The sequence below is a fragment of the Bufo gargarizans genome, chromosome 2 (genome assembly GCF_014858855.1).
Source record: "Bufo gargarizans isolate SCDJY-AF-19 chromosome 2, ASM1485885v1, whole genome shotgun sequence".
In the NCBI taxonomy this organism is placed as follows: domain Eukaryota; kingdom Metazoa; phylum Chordata; class Amphibia; order Anura; family Bufonidae; genus Bufo; species Bufo gargarizans.
Window position 1 is genome coordinate 202,381,584 of NC_058081.1, and position 19,698 is coordinate 202,401,281.

The window sequence follows — 19,698 nt, forward strand, 5'->3', positions numbered from 1 at the left end:
TGTATGGGGATGCCTCAACTCTCCCCAATGAAAGATGTCGGGAGAAAGAAGCTTTTCCCTTTCCCCACTGAGAACAAATGCACAACTGAGCTGACCACATGACTATGGGTCTAGAGGAATGGTTGGTGGCCAGTTGTCCTTGGATGTTACATACTGATAATAACTATATGATAAATGGATCTCACCTATGAGAAGTAAAGGAGTCATATGATCCAACTGTGTAATGTCTGAAGAGACGCTTTGTCCGATCTTCACGAGTTTCTGAAAGGCAAACCCCAAGATATGTGAGCCACACTGAAGTTCTCCCACATTTTATTGTACAGCTTTAAAGCACTCACTGATATACTACAATATAAACTGAAATTGGACGATCATCAGCAAATAATGTAAATGTGTATAGCAATAATTTCCTGTAGTTTTAATGTTCCATATAGCTCACAACAGGTCTCTCCATAGGCTACCATAATGCTTGTCATACCTTGACGTGGATCCGGCTGTCTCATCTGCACTTCCTCCACACAGTCTGCTGGAAACCATCCACTCCGACCCTTGACTGATCCTTCCCAAAATCCACCTTCACCAATACTCAGCACTGTAATAGAAAAGCAGTCCAACAATGAGGCAATCATAATAAATGTACGTGAACCCTCAATTAGATGGACACAAATGTAAACTCACAGGCTACTAAAAATTTTAGAGCATATTGCACAAACTGCAGATTGTACTGGAAAGTACTAAGGCTAGGTTCACAGATGTGTTGTGAACTCCGATAGTCTGTTCCAGCAGGTGCCGTGCACTGCTGAACCCCTATTGACTATAATGGGAACTGGCGGGGACTCCAGAGCTTTCCGACATAAATGCATGCAGTAATTTTTGTCCATCTAGAACAGGGGTGCTCAACCTGCGGCCCTCCATCTATTGTAAAACTACAACTCCCACAATGCCCTGCTGTACACTGATAGCTGTAGCATGACCAGGCATCCTGGGAGTTGTAGTTTTGCAACATCTGAAGGGCCACAGGTTGGGCCTCCCTGTTCTAGAACATGTCCAGATCCCATTATAGTCAGACAAAATGTAAGCATCTAGAGTCAGAATTATTAAAATATCCATTCCAGTGATTTACACTGGAAAAAGTCAATTTAATTTTACTAATGTGCAGCTATCCCACTAAAAGGGGTACCCTGACCTTATAGTATACAGTTGCAAGAAAAAGTATGTGAACCCTTTGGAATGATATGGATTTCTGCACAAATTAGTCAAAAATGTGATCTGATCTTCATCTAATTCACAACAATAGACAATCACAGTGATTGAAAAGTGAAATGAAAGGTCTCCTAGATGCCACATCTTACCCAGACCAGATATCCGATGATAGATTGTCCCTTCCCCCATATATTATGCAAATGCCATTTTCTCTGAGAAGACCACCCCCTTCCCAGGAAACAACTTTCTAATGCAAGTTTGGGTGATTATTTTAAAGAGGCTTCACTCTATACTGTTTGGTTGTTGAAAGGAGACTAGGACAGTAGAGAAATCAGGAGAGTAGAGGACATGCAGAGGAGAAAGAATGGGAAGGAAGTTTGGGTTTTATTGGTAACAAAATAGTTCCAGCTACTTCTAGTTCTGCTCTGTGCCATGACAAGTAACTGCTGTGCACATGATTTCCACCACAGCTGACTATACGGTATAGAGCACTTCACCAACCTATGTAACTGTCACACAGCTCAGAGAAACTTTTTTCAATTCCACAACATCATGTAAAGATACCAAAAAGACAGACCAGATCATACACCTAACTCTGTGGTCACAAATATTAGTGTTAGGTCCAGGTTTTCAGCTCCTTGAGGTAAACATGAATATTTCCATACACTTTTCATTACAGTCACACCACATGGCCGTTTTCAGAGCCAATTAAAGTCTATGGGCCTATTAACAGCACCGTTTTTTTAATGGCCAGTGAATAGCGGCCCACAAAAAACAGTACATGTCCTATTTTTGACCGTTTTCATGGCCAGACTAGCCCCACTAAAATTCATTTTATTGAACAAGTACAATGAATGAAGCAATACAAAAAGCCATTCAGGACCTAGGTCCTGAAGACATATACAGTTGTGGCCAAAAGTTTTGAGAATTACATAAATATTGGAATTTGGAAAAGTTGCTGCTCAAGTTTTTATAATAGCAATTTGCATATACTCCAGAATGTTATGAAGAGTGATCAGATGAATTGCATAGTCCTTCTTTGCCATGAAAATTAACTTAATCCCAAAAAACCTTTCCAATGCATTTCATTGCTGTCATTAAAGGACTTGCTGAGATCATTTCAGTAATCGTCTTGTTAATTCAGGTGAGAATGTGGACGAGCACAAGGCTGGAGATCATTATGTCAGGCTGATTGGGTTAAAATGGCAGACTTGACTTAAAAGGAGGGTGATGCTTGAAATAATTGTTCTTCCATTGTTAACCATGGTGACCTGCAAAGAAATGCGTGCAGCCATCATTGCGTTGCATAAAAATGGCTTCACAGGCAAGGATATTGTGGCTACTAAGATTGCACCTCAATCAACAACTTATAGGATCATCAAGAACTTCAGGGAAAGAGGTTCAATTCTTGTTAAGAAGGCTTCAGGGCGTCTAAGAAAGTCCAGCAAGCGCCAGGATTGTCTCCTAAAGAGGATTCAGCTGCAGGATCGGAGTGCCACCAGTGCAGAGCTTGCTCAGGAATGGCAGCAGGCAGGTGTGAGCGCATCTGCACGCACAGTGAGGCGAAGACTTTTGGAAGATGGCCTGGTGTCAAGAAGGGCAGCAAAGAAGCCACTTCTCTAAAAAAAAAACATCAGGGATAGATTGATCTTCTGCAGAAAATATGGTGAATGGACTGCTGAGGACTGGGGCAAAGTCATATTCTCCGATAAAGCCTCTTTCCGATTATTTGGGGCATCAGGAAAAAGGCTTGTCCGGAGAAGAAAAGGTGTGCGCTACCATCAGTCCTGTGTCATGCCAACAGTAAAGCATTCTGAGACCATTCATATGTGGGGTTGCTTCTCATACAATGGAGTGGGCTCACTCACAATTTTGCCCAAAAACACAGCCATGAATAAAGAATGGTACCAAAACACCCTCCAACAGCAACTTCTTCCAACAATCTAACAACAGTTTGGTTAAGAACAATGCATTTTCCAGCACGATGGAGGACTGCGCCATAAGGCAAAAGTGATAACTAAGTGGCTCGGGGACCAAAACGTTGACATTTTGGGTCCATGGCCTGGAAACCCCAGATCTTAATCCCATTGAGAACTTGTGGTCAATCCTCAAGAGGCGGATGGACAAACAAAAACCCACTAATTCTGACAAACTCCAAGAAGTGATTATGAAAGAATGGGTTGCTATCAGTCAGGAATTGGCCCAGAAGTTGATTGAGAGCATGCCCAGTCGAATTGCAGAGGTCCTGAAAAAGAAGGGCCAACACTGCAAATACTGACTCTTTGCACAAATGTCATGTAATTGTCGATAAAAGCCTTTGAAACGTATGAAGTGCGTGTAATTATATTTCACTACATCACAGAAACAACTGAAACAAAGATCTAAAAGCGGTTTAGCAGCAAACTTTGTGAAAACTAATATTTGTGTCATTCTCCAAACTTTTTGCCACGACTGTACATACACCATATCCATACATATTCCACCATAAGTATTATAATAATAATAATAATAATAATAATAATAATGATACATAAGGCAGATTATACATGAGAAACATACAAAGGTCATTCTGAGAGAAAAGGTATTTCTGGATGCAGCAATGATAGCATCAGTCAACATATGAGTCGAAAATGGAGTTTGTGTAGAGGAGCACCACGATCCCCAGACCCCCAAGAACTTGGAGGAGCATCGCTGATATTTGAAGACTGGGAGTGTCAGGTCCTGGTGCCTCCAGTGAGAAGCAAGTGTCCCTGCGTGTGCAAGTGGATGGGGTATTTTTTTTGTTTTTAATTTGCTGTAACTAACGGGGGTCAGGGGTATTACTGGACATTAATGGGGGAATTATTAACGCCACTATGAGGACATACATACAGGGGGCACTATGGGACCATTATATATACAGGGGGCACTATGAGGAAATATATAGGGGACACTATGAGGAAATACAGTCAGGTCCATAAATATTGGGACATCAACAGAATTGTAACATTTATGGCTCTATACACCACCGCAATGGATTTGAAAAGAAACAAACAAGATGGGCGTTAACTGCAGACTGTCAGCTTTAATTTGAGGGTATTTACATCCAAATCAGGTGAACGGTGTGTAGGAATTACAACAATTTGAATATGTGCCTCCCACTTGTTAAGGAACCAAAAGTAATGGGATAATTAGCTTCTCAGCTGTTTCATTGCCAGGTGTGTGTTATTCTCTCATTATCCCAATTACAATGAGCAGATAAAAGGTCCAGAGTTCATTTCAAGTGTGCTATTTGCATTTGGAATCTGTTGCTGTCAACTCTCAAGTTGAGATCCAAAGAGCTGTCACTATCAGTGAAGCAAGCCATCATTAGGCTGAAAAAATAAAACAAACCCATCAGAGAGATAGCAAAAACATTAGGCGTGGCCAAAACAACTGTTTGGAACATTCTTAAAAAGAAGGAACGCATCGGTTTGCTCAGCAACACCAAAATACCCTGGAAGACCACGGAAAACAACTGTGGTGGATGACCGAAGAATTATTTTCCTGGTGAAGAAAACACCGTTCACAACAGTTGTCCAGATCAAGAACACTCTCCAGGAGGTAGGTGTATGTGTGTCAAAGTCAACAATCAAGAGAAGACTTCACCAGAGTAAATACAGAGGGTTCACCACAAGATGTAAACCATTGGTGAGCGTCAAAAACAGGAAGGCCAGATTAGAGTTTGCCAAACAACATCTAAAAAGCCTTCACAGTTCTGCAACAACATCCTATGGACAGATGAGACCAAGATCAACTTGTACCAGAGTGATGGGAAGAGAAGAGTATGGAGAAGGAAAGGAACTGCTCATGATCCTAAGCATACCACCTCATCAGTGAAGCATGGTGGTGGTAGTGTCATGGCGTGGGCATGTATGGCTGATAATGGAACTGGTTCTCTTGTATTTATTGATGATGTGACTGCTGACAAAAGCAGCAGGATGAATTCTGAAGTGTTTTGGGCAATATTATCTGCTCATATTCAGCCAAATGCTTCAGAACTCATTGGGCGGCGCTTCACAGTGCAGATGGACAATGACCCAAAGCATACTGCAAAAGGAACCAAAGAGTTTTTTAAGGAAAAGAATTGGAATGTTATGCAATGGCCAAGTCAATCACCTGACCGGAATCCGATTGAGCATGAATTTCACTTGCTGAAGACAAAACTGAAGGGAAAATGCCCCAAGAACAAGCAGGAACTGAAGACAGTTGCAGTAGAGGCCTGGCAGAGCATCACCAGGGATTAAACCCAGCAACTGGTGATGACTTCAGGCTGTAATTGACTGCAAAGGATTTGCAACCAAGTATTAAAAAGTGAAAGTTTGATTTATGATTATTTATTCTGTCCCATTACTTTTGGTTCCTTAACAAGTGGGAGGCACATATGCTAACTTATGTAATTCCTACACCGTTCACCAAGTCCACCCAATGAGGCTCACCAGAGGACATTCAAAGATGTGTCATTTTAAGTGACTCATCATTTCACCAAACTGAATTTGAAAATATTGTACTTCTACATTTCCAGTCTACGGTTTCCAAGTAAATGGAGGTCATCATTGTGGTTTTATGTAATGACTTCTCCTCCTAATATAGATGATCTCCAATCCACAAACTGAACAGCAAATATCCAAAATCAGAAGTGAAAATCAGTAGATAACCTCCTGCCGGACACACAGTACGCCATTCACAGAAGAGACGACCTCCCCCAGCCCACAACACAGAGGAATTCACACAATGATGTTCTCATTAACAAATATAATGAAACGAAGGTCAGATTATATCTGGGACACAACAGACGTTACATCAGAGAAATGAATACCTGCATAGACAATAGGTTACTATTATGAAGTGACTATTACAGAGGAACATGACATTTTTTAAGTAGAAATAAATCATCCTGGTGACAGATTTAAAAAGTACTGGCAAGGCTAAAGAAAAGAAAATCAGTTAAAGGGATTCTCCGGGAATTAAGAAAATGAAAATACCTAAATATTAACATCTTATCTTAACATAACCCCTTCCACCCTTTGCAATTTGCTGTTTTTGCATTTTCATTTATCACTCCTTGCCCTCCTGGGGCCATAACTTTTTTTCCCCATTTACATAGCCGTATGAGGTGATGATAAGATAAGAAGATAAGATCTTCAGCTGAATCTCTAAGAATGGAGTTCATGAGGAGACATGAAGTACCGAGAGGCGGTGGGGGTGTGGATAATGAGCAGCAGCTATTATATGCAGTCTTCATTACCACCGCCCACAGTCTGTCCTGTCTTTACTTCATGTCTCCTCATGAACTCCATTCCTACAGAGATTCAGCTGAAGATCTTATCATCTGTATTCAGGATCATAACCCCTGACAAGCAGAGCAGAGAGGAGGATGAGGCAGCTCTTTATCTCAGTGATGTGAAGTAACTTGTCCTCTTGTGTGATTAGGACAGGTTTTGTGTAAACTAACAGGATGGCGGCCATTTTGTTTCCCCTGATGATTGCTCCCTAGACAATATGATCCATAATAACTAATGAAAGGTATTTGGGTATATATTTATTATAATAAGTAATAAGTAATATTTAAGTATTTTCATTTTCTTAATTCCCGGAGAACCCCTTTAACCACCTCCGGACCGCCTAACGCAGATGTGCGTTCCGGAGGTGGCAGCCCTGCGCAGAGTCACGCATATATGCGTCATCTCGCGAGGGCCGGGATTTCCTGTGAACGCGCGCGCCTGTGTGCGAGTGGAAGGTAAGCGAGTGGATCTCCAGCGTGCCAGCAGCGATCGCTCGCTGGCAGGCTGGAGATCTGATTTTTTTAACCCCTAACAGGTATATTAGACGCTGTTTTGATAACAGCGTCTAATATACCTGCTACCTGGTCCTCTGGTGGTCCCTTTTGTTAGGATCGACCACCAGAGGACACAGGTAGCTGTGTAAAGTAGCACCAAACACCACACTACACTACACCCCCCCCTGTCACTTATTAACCCTTTATGAACCACTGATCACCCCATATAGACTCCCTAATCACCCCCCTGTCATTGATCACCCCCTGTCATTGATCACCCCCCCTGTAAGGATCCATTCAGACGTCCGTATGATTTTTACGGATCCACGGATACATGGATCGGATCCGCAAAACGCATACGGACGTCTGAATGGAGCCTTACAGGGGGGTGATCAATGACAAGTGGGTGATCACGCATATAGACTTCCTGATCACTTCCCTGTCATTGATCACCCCCCTGTAAGGCTCCATTCAGACATCCGCATGATTTTTACAGATTCACTGATACATGGATCGGATCCGCAAAACACATGCGGACCTCTGAATGGAGCCTTACAGGGGGGTGATCAATGACAAGGGGGTGATCATGCATATAGACTTCCTGATCACTTCCCTGTCATTGATCACCCCTCTGTCATTGATCACTCCCCTGTAAGGCTCCATTCAGACGTCCGCATGATTTTTACGGATCCACTGATACATGGATCGGATCCGCAAAACACATGCGGACCTCTGAATGGAGCCTTACAGGGGGGTGATCACGCATACAGACTTCCTGATCACTTCCCTGTGATTGATCACCCCTCTGTCATTGATCACTCCCCTGTAAGGCTCCATTCAGACGTCCGCATGATTTTTACGGATCCACTGATACATGGATCGGATCCGCAAAACACATGCGGACGTCTGAATGGAGCCTTACAGGGGGGTGATCAATGACAGGGGGTTGATCACCCCATATAGACTCCCTGATCACCCCCCTGTCATTGATCAGCCCCCTGTAAGGCTCCATTCAGACGTCCGCATGTGTTTTGCGGATCCGATCCATGTATCCGTAAAAAATCATACGGACGTCTGAATGGAGCCTTACAGGGGGGTGATCAGGGAGTCTATATGGGTGATCACCCCTCTGTCATTGATCACCCCCCCCCCTGTAAGGCTCCATTCAGACGTCCGCATGTGTTTTGCGGATCCGATCCATGTATCCGTGGATCCGTAAAAAATCATACGGACGTCTGAATGGAGCCTTACAGGGGGGTGATCAGGGAGTCTATATGGGTGATCACCCCTCTGTCATTGATCACCCCCCCTGTAAGGCTCCATTCAGACGTCCGCATGTGTTTTGCGGATCCGATCCATGTATCCGTGGATCCGTAAAAAATCATACGGACGTCTGAATGGAGCCTTACAGGGGGGTGATCAGGGAGTCTATATGGGTGATCACCCCTCTGTCATTAATCACCCCCCCCCTGTAAGGCTCCATTCAGACGTCCGCATGTGTTTTGCGGATCCGATCCATGTATCCGTGGATCCGTAAAAAATCATACGGACGTTTGAATGGAGCATTACAGGGGGGTGATCAGGGAGTCTATATGGGTGATCACCCCTCTGTCATTGATCACCCCCCCCGTAAGGCTCCATTCAGACGTCCGCATGTGTTTTGCGGATCCGATCCATGTATCCGTGGATCCGTAAAAAATCATACGGACGTCTGAATGGAGCCTTACAGGGGGGTGATCAGGGAGTCTATATGGGTGATCACCCCTCTGTCATTGATCACCCCCCCCTGTAAGGCTCCATTCAGACGTCCGCATGTGTTTTGCGGATCCGATCCATGTATCCGTGGATCCGTAAAAATCATACGGACGTCTGAATGGAGCCTTACAGGGGGGTGATCAGGGAGTCTATATGGGTGATCACCCCTCTGTCATTGATCACCCTCCCCCCCTGTAAGGCTCCATTCAGACGTCCGCATGTGTTTTGCGGATCCGATCCATGTATCCGTGGATCCGTAAAAAATCATACGGACGTCTGAATGGAGCCTTACAGGGGGGTGATCAGGGAGTCTATATGGGTGATCACCGCTCTGTCATTGATCACCCCCCCCTGTAAGGCTCCATTCAGACGTCCGCATGTGTTTTGCGGATCCGATCCATGTATCCGTGGATCCGTAAAAAATCATACGGACGTCTGAATGGAGCCTTACAGGGGGGTGATCAGGGAGTCTACATGGGTGATCACCCCTCTGTCATTGATCACCCCCCCCTGTAAGGCTCCATTCAGACGTCCGCATGTGTTTTGCGGATCCGATCCATGTATCCGTAGATCCGTAAAAATCATATGGACGTCTGAATGGAGCCTTACAGAGGGGTGATCAATGACAGGGGGGTGATCAATGACAGGGGGGTGATCACCCCATATAGACTCCCTGATCACCCCCCTGTCATTGATCACCCCCTGTAAGGCTCCATTCAGACATTTTTTTGGGCACAAGTTAGCGGAAATTTTTTGTTTGTTTTTGTTTTTTCTTACTAAGTCTCATATTCCACTAACTTGTGTCAAAAAATAAAATCTCACATGAACTCGCCATACCCCTCACGGAATCCAAATGCGTAAACATTTTTAGACATTTATATTCCAGACTTCTTCTCACGCTTTAGGGCCCCTAAAATGCCAGGGCAGTATAAATACCCCACATGTGACCCCATTTCGGAAAGAAGACACCCCAAGGTATTCTGTGAGGGGCATATTGAGTCCATGAAAGATTGAAATTTTTGTCCCAAGTTAGCGGAAAGGGAGACTTTGTGAGAAAATACAAAAAAAATCAATTTCCGCTAACTTGTGCCAAAAAAAAAAAAATTCTAGGAACTCGCCATGCCCCTCATTGAATACCTTGGGGTGTCTTCTTTCCAAAGTGGGGTCACATGTGGGGTATTTATACTGCCCTGGCATGTTAGGGGCCCTAAAGCGTGAGAAGAAGTCTGGGATCCAAATGTCTAAAAATGCCCTCCTAAAAGGAATTTGGGCACCTTTGCGCATCTAGGCTGCAAAAAAGTGTCACACATCTGGTATCGCCGTACTCAGGAGAAGTTGGGGAATGTGTTTTGGGGTGTCATTTTACATATACCCATGCTGGGTGAGAGAAATATGTATAACAAAATTGGAAAAGTTGTCTTTTGACAAGATATTTCTCTCACCCAGCATGGGTATATGTAAAATGACACCCCAAAACACATTCCCCAACTTCTCCTGAGTACGGCGATACCAGATGTGTGACACTTTTTTGCAGCCAAGGTGGGCAAAGGGGCACACATTCCAAAGTGCACCTTTCGGATTTCGCAGGCCATTTTTTACACATTTTGATTGCAAAGTACTTCTCACACATTTGGGCCCCTAAATTGCCAGGGCAGTATAACTACCCCACAAGTGACCCCATTTTGGAAAGAAGACACCCCAAGGTATTCCGTGAGGGGCACGGCGAGTTCCTAGAATTTTTTATTTTTTGTCACAAGTTAGCGGAAAATGATGATTTTTCTTTTTTTTTCTTTTTTTCTTACAAAGTCTCATATTCCACTAGCTTGCGACAAAAAATAAAAAATTCTAGGAACTCACCATGCCCCTCACGAAATACCTTGGGGTGTCTTCTTTCCAAAATGGGGTCACTTGTGGCGTAGTTATACTGCCCTGGCAATTTAGAGGCCCAAATGTGTGAGAAGTACTTTGCAATCAAAATGTGTAAAAAATGGCCTGCGAGATCCGAAAGGTGCACTTTGGAATATGTGCCCCTTTTCCCACCTTGGCTGCAAAAAAGCGTGACACATCTGGTATCGCCGTACTCAGGAGAAGTTGGGGAATGTGTTTTGGGGTGTCATTTTAGATATACCCATGCTGGGTGAGAGAAATATCTTGGTCAAATGCCAACTTTGTATAACAAAATGGGAATAGTTGTCTTTTGCCAAGATATTTCTCTCACCCAGCATGGGTATATGTAAAATGACACCCCAAAACACATTCCCCAACTTCTCCTGAGTACGGCGATACCAGATGTGTCACACTTTTTGCAGCCAAGGTGGGCAAAGGGGCACATATTCCAAAGAGCACCTTTCGGATTTCGCAGGCCATTTTTTACACATTTTGATTGCAAAGTTCTTCTCACACATTTGGGCCCCTAAATTGCCAGGGCAGTATAACTACCCCACAAGTGACCCCATTTTGGAAAGAAGACACCCCAAGGTATTCCGTGAGGGGCATGGCGAGTTCCTAGAATTTTTTATTTTTTGTCGCAAGTTATTGGAATATGAGACTTTGTAAGAAAAAAAAAGAAAAAATCATCATTTTCCGCTAACTTGTGACAAAAAATAAAAAGTTCTATGAACTCACTATGCCCATCAGAGAATACCTTAGGGTGTCTACTTTCCGAAATGGGGTCATTTGTGGGGGTTTTCTACTGTTTGGGCATTGTAGAACCTCAGGAAACATGACAGGTGCTCAGAAAGTCAGAGCTGCTTCAAAAAGCGGAAATTCACATTTTTGTACCATAGTTTGTAAACGCTATAACTTTTACCCAAACCATTTTTTTTTTGCCCAAACATTTTTTTTTATCAAAGACATGTAGAACAATAAATTTAGCGAAAAATTTATATATGGATGTCGTTTTTGTTGCAAAATTTTACAGCTGAAAGTGAAAAAAGTCATTTTTTTGCAAAAAAAAACGTTAAATTTCGATTAATAACAAAAAATGTCAGCAGCAATGAAATACCACCAAATGAAAGCTCTATTAGTGAGAAGAAAAGGAGGTAAAATTCATTTGGGTGGTAAGTTGCATGACCGAGCAATAAACGGTGAAAGTAGTGTAGTGCCGAAGTGTAAAAAGTGCTCTGGTCATGAAGGGGGTTTCAGCTAGCGGGGCTGAAGTGGTTAAAGAAGACATCTACCAATTTCCCAGAAAACATTTTAAGAAGAGCTGGGAGAAAAGATGCAGAAGCATTTACTAAAACAGACCTGTGAGGAAAGGTGACAGTTAAGGGTAATTTTTAACAGATAGTTTAAGTTAATCCCCTTCCACCCTCTGCAATTTTCTGTTTTTGCATTTTTATTTATCACTCCTTGCCCTCCTGGGGCCATACATTTTTCCATTTACATAGCTGTATGAGGACTTGTTTTTTGCGGGGCAAGATGTACTAATGGAGTGAAATTGGAAAAAAAAACTGTTCCACCAAAGATTAATGGATTTTCTTTTTATAGTGTTTCCTATATATAGTGTGACCTGTAACCTTCATTCTCCAGGTCAGACGATTCATGTAGTTTTGATTAAACATTTTTGAAAAAATAATTTTTTTCTTTTCATTGCCATATTCTGAGCCCCACAACATTTTTTTTAAATATAGTTATGCCTATGGATCTGTGTGAGGGATTATTTTTTTGCAGGGCAATCTGTAGCTTTTATTTACACCATTTTGGGTGTGTATGACTTTTTATTAATTTTTTGGGGGGAGATGAAGATGAAAAGAATTGCAAATCAGGCATTTTATATATCTATTTTTTTTATTATGCTGTTAACCGTAAGAGATAAATATTTTTATATTTTAATAGTGCAGGTGTTTTTGGATATGGCAATGCCCATGATTATTTTTTCATTGTTTATTTATTTTTATTCTGGGAAAGTGGGGGGAGGGGGGCTGCATTTAGAATTCTCATATTTCTAAAAATTTTCCTCTTTTTCTTTAGGCTCCCAGGGGCCTAACATCACTTCTATATATCAATGGAAATAAATCCATTGACAAATAAAAGATTCAGTATATTGCACATGTAGTGCTGCCAAATAGCAGGCCTATATTGCAAAATACCTGCAAAAGGCATCAGAGCCTCAGCAGGCTCCGGCCATCACAGACAACAACTTTGCCGTGTGGGGGAGCTGGCCAAGAAGTGCAGCTCTTTTGAGTTTTGCTCTCTTAGATGCTGTAGTCATATTTGACCATGGCATCTAAGGAGTTAAATGCCTGCGATTGGCATTATCGCTGATTCAGACATTAAGGATAATGCTCTTGGAGGAGGCAGTCTTGGGCTCCTGGAAGAGACGGTCTTGGGTTCTTTGAACATTTGTTGTTGCCCCGCTGGGCACTTTGAGCCTTAATAGCATACCAATCAAAGTTTGTTTTCTGGAGTTTGGAAATAAGGATAATGTTAACAAAGGTATAATTTTAAAGGACATCTGATTTGTAACTGGCTGACCTGTTACATGTGCACTTGGCAGCTGAAGGCATCTGTGCTGGTCCCATGTTCATATGTGTCCACATTGCTGAGAAAAATGATGTCTTAATATATGCAAATGAGCCTCTTGGAGCAATGGGGGGTTGCCATTACACCCAAAAGCTCTGCTCTCTCTACGACACTCCACACTTTGATTGACAGGGCCAGGCAGTGAAATCGTCATCATGCCAACTGATGCCTTCAGCTGCCAAGCGCACATGCAACAGGTCAGATGTTTCATAGGTATAAATCTGCTGACAGATGCCCTTTAATTATGTTAGGCAGCACTACATTACATTGCTATGGGTTAAATACAGTAAAATTAGGTGACAGAATCCCATTAAGCCCATGGACTCCACTCACGCAGGCCAACTCTCTTGATTTCTACAAACACTCTGCTTCATGACCTGCTGCATTGTATAATGATATTCCAGAGCCTGGCTACTTCCACTGCCTCCAGCCCTCTACATCCCATGTTTCTTCTGCAAGTTCGAGGCGTAGTGCCCCTCTCCTTGACAGCTGTATGTATTTTAAGGCATCACATGTTCTCTCTGTCCTATGGAAGACAATAGAGAGTTGTGTACAATAAAAAGGACACACAATTCGATACCTCCTGGTGCAAAAATATGACCTCAGAGGATAGAAGATGAATCCTTTTTATTGAATTGTAGGTGACAACGCGTTTTGGAGTAGGTACACTCCTTTCTCAAGTATGACGTTATCCTCTGTGCTTGGCTGAGATGTTACAAAAAGTTTCAAGTATCTCATAGGTTTTTGGGATCCAAAAAGGGGTGGTGTTGCTTTAAGTCATCCTAGATAACCCGCATCTGCTCCACTACTGTTGCTTCCAGCATAGTAGACAGCTTCAAATGCACTTGGAGGAAACAATACTTTTTAACTGGTCTGTCTTGCAGCGTATTAAGACAGGTTCAATGGGCAGGTTTATTTTGGCGCATCAGAAATAAGGTTTTACAGATCCTTCTGTGGCCACTGAGTAACTAGACACTCTAGACAATCTGAGCAACTAGACAGCAACTATGTTATTTTTTTATATGTCAATGAAATTCGACTAAATTTGTCTGAAATTGTAAATAAAATAATGTTATGTAAAACTTCTGTTGATGACAATTTTACCATACAGGAACAAATATTGATCCGCTAAAAGCATTTAAAGCTCTACATTACCCCGTCTCTTTAACAGTGACCTCCACAGCGGCCTGCCCCCTAAAACTAACATCCACAGCGCCCTCCCCTTTAACAGTGACCTCCACAGCGGCCGCCCCTTTATTAGTGACCTCCACAGTACCCCGTCTTGTTAACAGTGATTTCCACAATAACCCGCCCCCTTAACAGTGACCTTCACAGAGCTCCGTTCCCTTAAAATGTGACCGCTACAACACCCCACACCCTTAACAGTGACCTCTACAACACCCGGCCCATTAACACTGACCTCCATAGCAGATCGTCCCCTTAACCGTGACCTCCACCGTTCCCTGCCCCCTCAACAGAGACCTCCACAGCGCCCGGCCTTTTAACAGTGACCTCCACAGCATCCCGCCCCCTTAACAGTGACCTCCACAGCAGCCCCCCCCTTTAACAGTGACGTCCACAGTGGCTGCCCCTTTATTAGTGACCTCCACAGTACTCCATCTCCTTAAAGGGGTTGTCTCATCATAGACAATGGGGGCATATCGCTAGGATATGCCCCTACTGTCTTATAGTTGCGCGTTGCACCGCTGGGACCTACACCTATACAGAGAACGGAGCCCCACAAGGTGGTGGCTGGAGGACTCCACCAAGCCGGCACCCCATAGAAGTGAATGGGAGCGTACCGCGCATGCGCAGCACCCGCTGCCTATGATTTCTATTGGGCTGATGGAAAAAGACAGTGCTAGAGAAAATGAATGGAGGGAGGCTGCGCATGCACAGTGCGCCCTCCTTCAGTTGCGGGACCCACACCTATAAGACAATGGGGGCATATCCTAGCGATATGCCCCCATTGTCCATGATGAGACAACCCTTTTAACAGTGATTTCCACAACACCTTGTCCCCTTAACAGTGGCCTCTACAGCAATCTGACCCTTAAACTGACCTCCGTAGCGAACCGTCCCCTTAACTGTGACCTCCACAGCATCCTGCCCCTAGGGTGGCTAGAGGTCCGGTTTTAGGCCGGACAGTCCGGCTTTCAGACTCCCTGTCCACAGTCTGGCGCAGGGCCTGGATGGACACAGGGATGTCCTTTTGAACAGCTCACTCTCAGACAGCAGCACTGTGCTGTGTGAGCATGAGCTGCAGAGAGAAAGTCATCCTCCCTCTCACCCCTGCATTGATTTTTACCCGGTCGGCTGCGGTGTGGTGGAGTGGCCTTATCAGGTGGGGCATGGCTTAACAGGACCTGGGTGCAGGGTTTTTAAGTCCATCTTTTGAAGGTGGCTATTCAGACCTGCCCCTTAACTGTGACCTCCAAAGCACTCCGCCACTCCGCTCCCTTAACAGTGTCATCCACAGCGCCCTGCCCCTTCAAAGCTGACCTACAGCAGTGAAGAAAAATGGCTGGGTTGTTATGGAAACCTGGTGTAAAACTGTGTGTATGTGGAGACTAAGGGCCTGCGAGCTTCTATTGGCTGATAAGGGTCATGTGACCAGGCTTCTATTGGCTAATGCATTTTTTGGAGAATATCTCAGGAATGGTACGTGCTAGAGAGCTGACACCTTCCCAGACACCTGATCTACCTGTGTGCCAAATTTCGTGATTGTAAATGCGACGGTGCGGATTCCTTTAGTGGACATACATACGTACATACACTGAGCTTTATATATTAGACTAGGACATAAGAAAAGACAACTACGAGGCCATGCATTCTTTATTATAACTAACCCTCTAGTTTCCTGTACTAAACCAGACCTTCAGTTTGGTAAATTCACTGATAAACCAGTGACAATGCCTTGTAAGGCTAGCTCAGCTCAATGTAATGATACCTTTCACCTGGTGACCTGTTGCTTCATTCTGGAGAAAAAGTTCTTTCAATCCATATACAAGTCGGCTTACCCTATGCACCCTTGCTCCTCATGCTTCCTTGCCAGACCTTCCCTCTTTGTTTGACAGGTGAGATAACTATGCAGGAACCTGGTCTGGTCAAACAAGAAGTGGGAGGGGCTTGCAGAGGAAGCAGGAGGAGCAACGGTGCACAGAGTGGCTTGGTCACGCCTCCTCATTTGTATATGGATTAAAAGTACCTTTTCTCCTGAATGAAGCAACATATCTGTAACATTACATTCATCTGAGCTAGTCCTACTGTACAAAACATTGGGGGACATTTATTAAACTATTTACGCCACCATTTTAGCACCATAATTTGAACCTTTTTGAGCTTCTCGCCATTTTTCCAAAGTGGCTTAGCTTTTGAAGGAGCGTGGATTCACACGGTCCACCTGATTTACTATAAGCTATGCCACAAACTGACATAGGTTATAGCTCAAATCTACACCTGCCCCCGATTTCAGTTTCTGGCTTACTAAGGGCAAGAGATGTGACCAATTTATTAAGAGGCGTTTGCCTATTAATACATTGGGCGCATCTTATTCCAAGGCAGGGGGATCACGACTGGGAATGTCAGTCTTGAGAAACCTCCCCTACTGTGTCTGGTTTATCAGTGAATTTCCTGGTGACAGACTCTCTTTAATGCTATGCCTGTTGAGACAAGCGCAATGACCAAAAATAACAGCTGTTAACCCAACGTATAGACTGAAAAAATGAGCTGAAGAAGCCGTCGATGAAAATAAACCCAAGCACATGACAAACAACAGATAAATGCAACTGGCAGCCATTCTTTTTCTATGTTGACAGCTGTAATCTAAAAAAGTTCTGTCCAAGTTTTCACTAGACGGGTTGTCAGCCGTCATCAGTAACAATGCAACTGTGCTAATTCCTATGACAGGAAAGTCTAACGTCCACAATTAATTCACTAGCCAAAGAGATGGCCTACATTCAGTCATGGACAAAATTATGGATTTCCTGGCATTTTATTCAGATAATGCACCATTCTGAAAAATCATGAAAATATCTTTACTTTTCTTTTATTTATTTTATAAGGGAACATGTCATTTTTTTTCTAATTAATATGAGTATGAAGAGGTTGTCTCACTACAGCAAATGGCATTTATCATGTAGACCAGGGATCAAATGGTACCTTGGAACCGAACCCGAGTTCGGGAAATGTTTTTTACAGTACAAATTAATTTATGAAGTTATTACCCAAAGTCTCGCGAGACTTCGCAAAGTAATAACTTTTGGCTTATCGGAGCCAATACATTCTACCGTGATACTGTATAGAGCTCCTGCTCCGTACAGTATTGGAATGTAGTTTTATGCGAATCGACTTCAGATGTTTCATCTGAAGTCGATTCGCTCATCCCTAGTTACGACCACCCTGCAATCCATTAGCGGTGGCCGTGCTCTCACACTATAGGAAAAGACAACGGCTACTCTAGGTGGGCGGGACCGTGGGAGTGCGCATAGGCAAGCATGCAGAGCAGCTCCCATCGTGGCCACCTTGTATATGCGCTGCAGCAGTGGCTGTGACCTCTGGAAATGAGCAGAGTATAATGTGATGGAAAAACGAATCCAGCCAGCAAAGGAGACAATATGGACAATCACAATACATTAGTAAGTGCCTTGTATTAAGTTTCTCTACATAAATGACATTTGCTGAAGTGAGACAATCCCTTTAAGGCTATGGCTACACGTGGCGGCCTTGATGCGTTTGAGATGCAATATTCTATTAGCTTGTTAGAAATAGTGAATGGTTTGACAGGTTACTACATGGCCAATAACAATAAACACTGAATAAACTGTTTATTTCTAACAAGTCAATAGAATACCGCCATGACTTGCACGGTTGCACAGTGCTGGGCCACATGGCGTCTGCATCTTAGCTGCATCATGGCCACCATGTGTGGCTGTACCTTTAGAGATTTCCTTTAAAGCGAGAGTCGGGACCATAGGAGCCTCAGTCGGAAAACATTCGCTTCCATGGGATATTGTTGTGGGCATGCTCTGCAATCATTAATTGTAAATGGTGGACCGTGTTATCTATATATACAGTGCTGCCCATAATTATTCATACCCCTGGCAAATTTTAACTTAAAGTTACTTTTATTCAACCAGCAAGTAATTTTTTTGACAGGAAATTACATAGGTGTCTCCCAAAACATAATATGATGTACAAGAGGCATTATTGTGGGGGGAAAAAATTTCTCAGCTTTTATTTACATTTGAGCAAAAAATACAAGAAGTTCCGCACTGTGGAATATCTCAGAGGATGTGGTCGAAAGCCAAAAGTGACACCTGTGCTGGCCAGTAGGATAGTTAGAGAGGTGAAAAAGTATCCAAGGCTCACCACCAAGGCCATCCTGGTGAATCTGGGCTCTGCTGGTGGCAATGTCTCAAGGCAGACAATCTAACGGACACTGCACACTGCTGGGTTCCACTTCTCCAGATAAGGCACACAAAACCTTGCTTGGCCTTTGCAAAAGCTCATCTGGACAAAGAAGAAGACTTCTGGTCTTCTGTGTTATGGCCAGATGAAACAAAAATTGAATTGTTTGGTCACAATGATGTTTCCTTTATTTGGCGTAAAAAAGGAGAAGCCTTGAACCCAAAGAACACCATCCCCACTGTCAAACATGGCGGTGGGAACCTAATGCTTTGGGGGTGTTTTTCAGCCAATGGACCAGAGAACCTAATCACAGTAAACGGCACCATGAAAAAAGAGCAATACATAAGGATTCTCAACGACAACATCAGGCAGTCTGCAGAGAAACTTGGCCTTGGGCACCAGTGGACATTTCAGCCTGACAATGACCCAAAACACACAGCAAAAGTGGTGAAGAAATGGTTAGCAGACAATAACATTAACGTTTTGGAGTGGCCCAGCCAGAGTCCAGACTTGAATCCAATTGAGAATCTGTGGAGGGAGCTAAAGATCAGGGTGATGTCAAGAAGACCCTCCAACATGAAAGATTTGGAGCTCATTGCTAAAGATGAATGGGCAAAAATACCTGTGGAGACATGCAAAAAGCTGGTCTGCAATTATAGGAAGCGTTTGATTGCTGTAATAGCCAATAAAGGCTTTTCTATTGATTTTTGAGAAGGGTATGAATAATTTTGGACTGGACACTTTTTGCTCAAATGTAGATAAAAGCTGAGAAATGTTTCCCCCCCCCCACAATAATGCCTCATGTACATCGTCTTATTATCTTTTGGGAGACACCTATGTCATTTCCCGTCAAAAAATTACTTGCTGGTTGAATAAAAGTAACTTTAAGGCTCCTTTCACACCTGCGTTCAGGTGTCCGCTCGTGAGCTCCGTTTGAAGGGGCTCACGAGCGGCCCTGAACGCAGCCGTCTGGCCCTAATGCATTCTCAGTGGAGGCGGATCCACTGAGA

General features: G+C 43.4%; 1 protein-coding gene across 10 annotated transcripts in view; it reads right to left on the reverse strand.

The window, feature by feature from the left end:
- The window catches only part of SHANK3 (SH3 and multiple ankyrin repeat domains 3), a 393,399-nt gene that overhangs the window by 58,502 nt on the left and 315,199 nt on the right, over positions 1-19,698 (reverse strand). For all 10 annotated transcript variants that reach the window (XM_044279905.1, XM_044279906.1, XM_044279904.1 and 7 more), the window contains 2 exons: positions 479-592; positions 186-261 (listed from right to left, as the gene is read on the reverse strand). In XM_044279905.1, the coding sequence (XP_044135840.1) occupies positions 186-261; positions 479-592 (190 nt within the window). The remainder of the gene's footprint in view (positions 1-185; positions 262-478; positions 593-19,698) is intronic.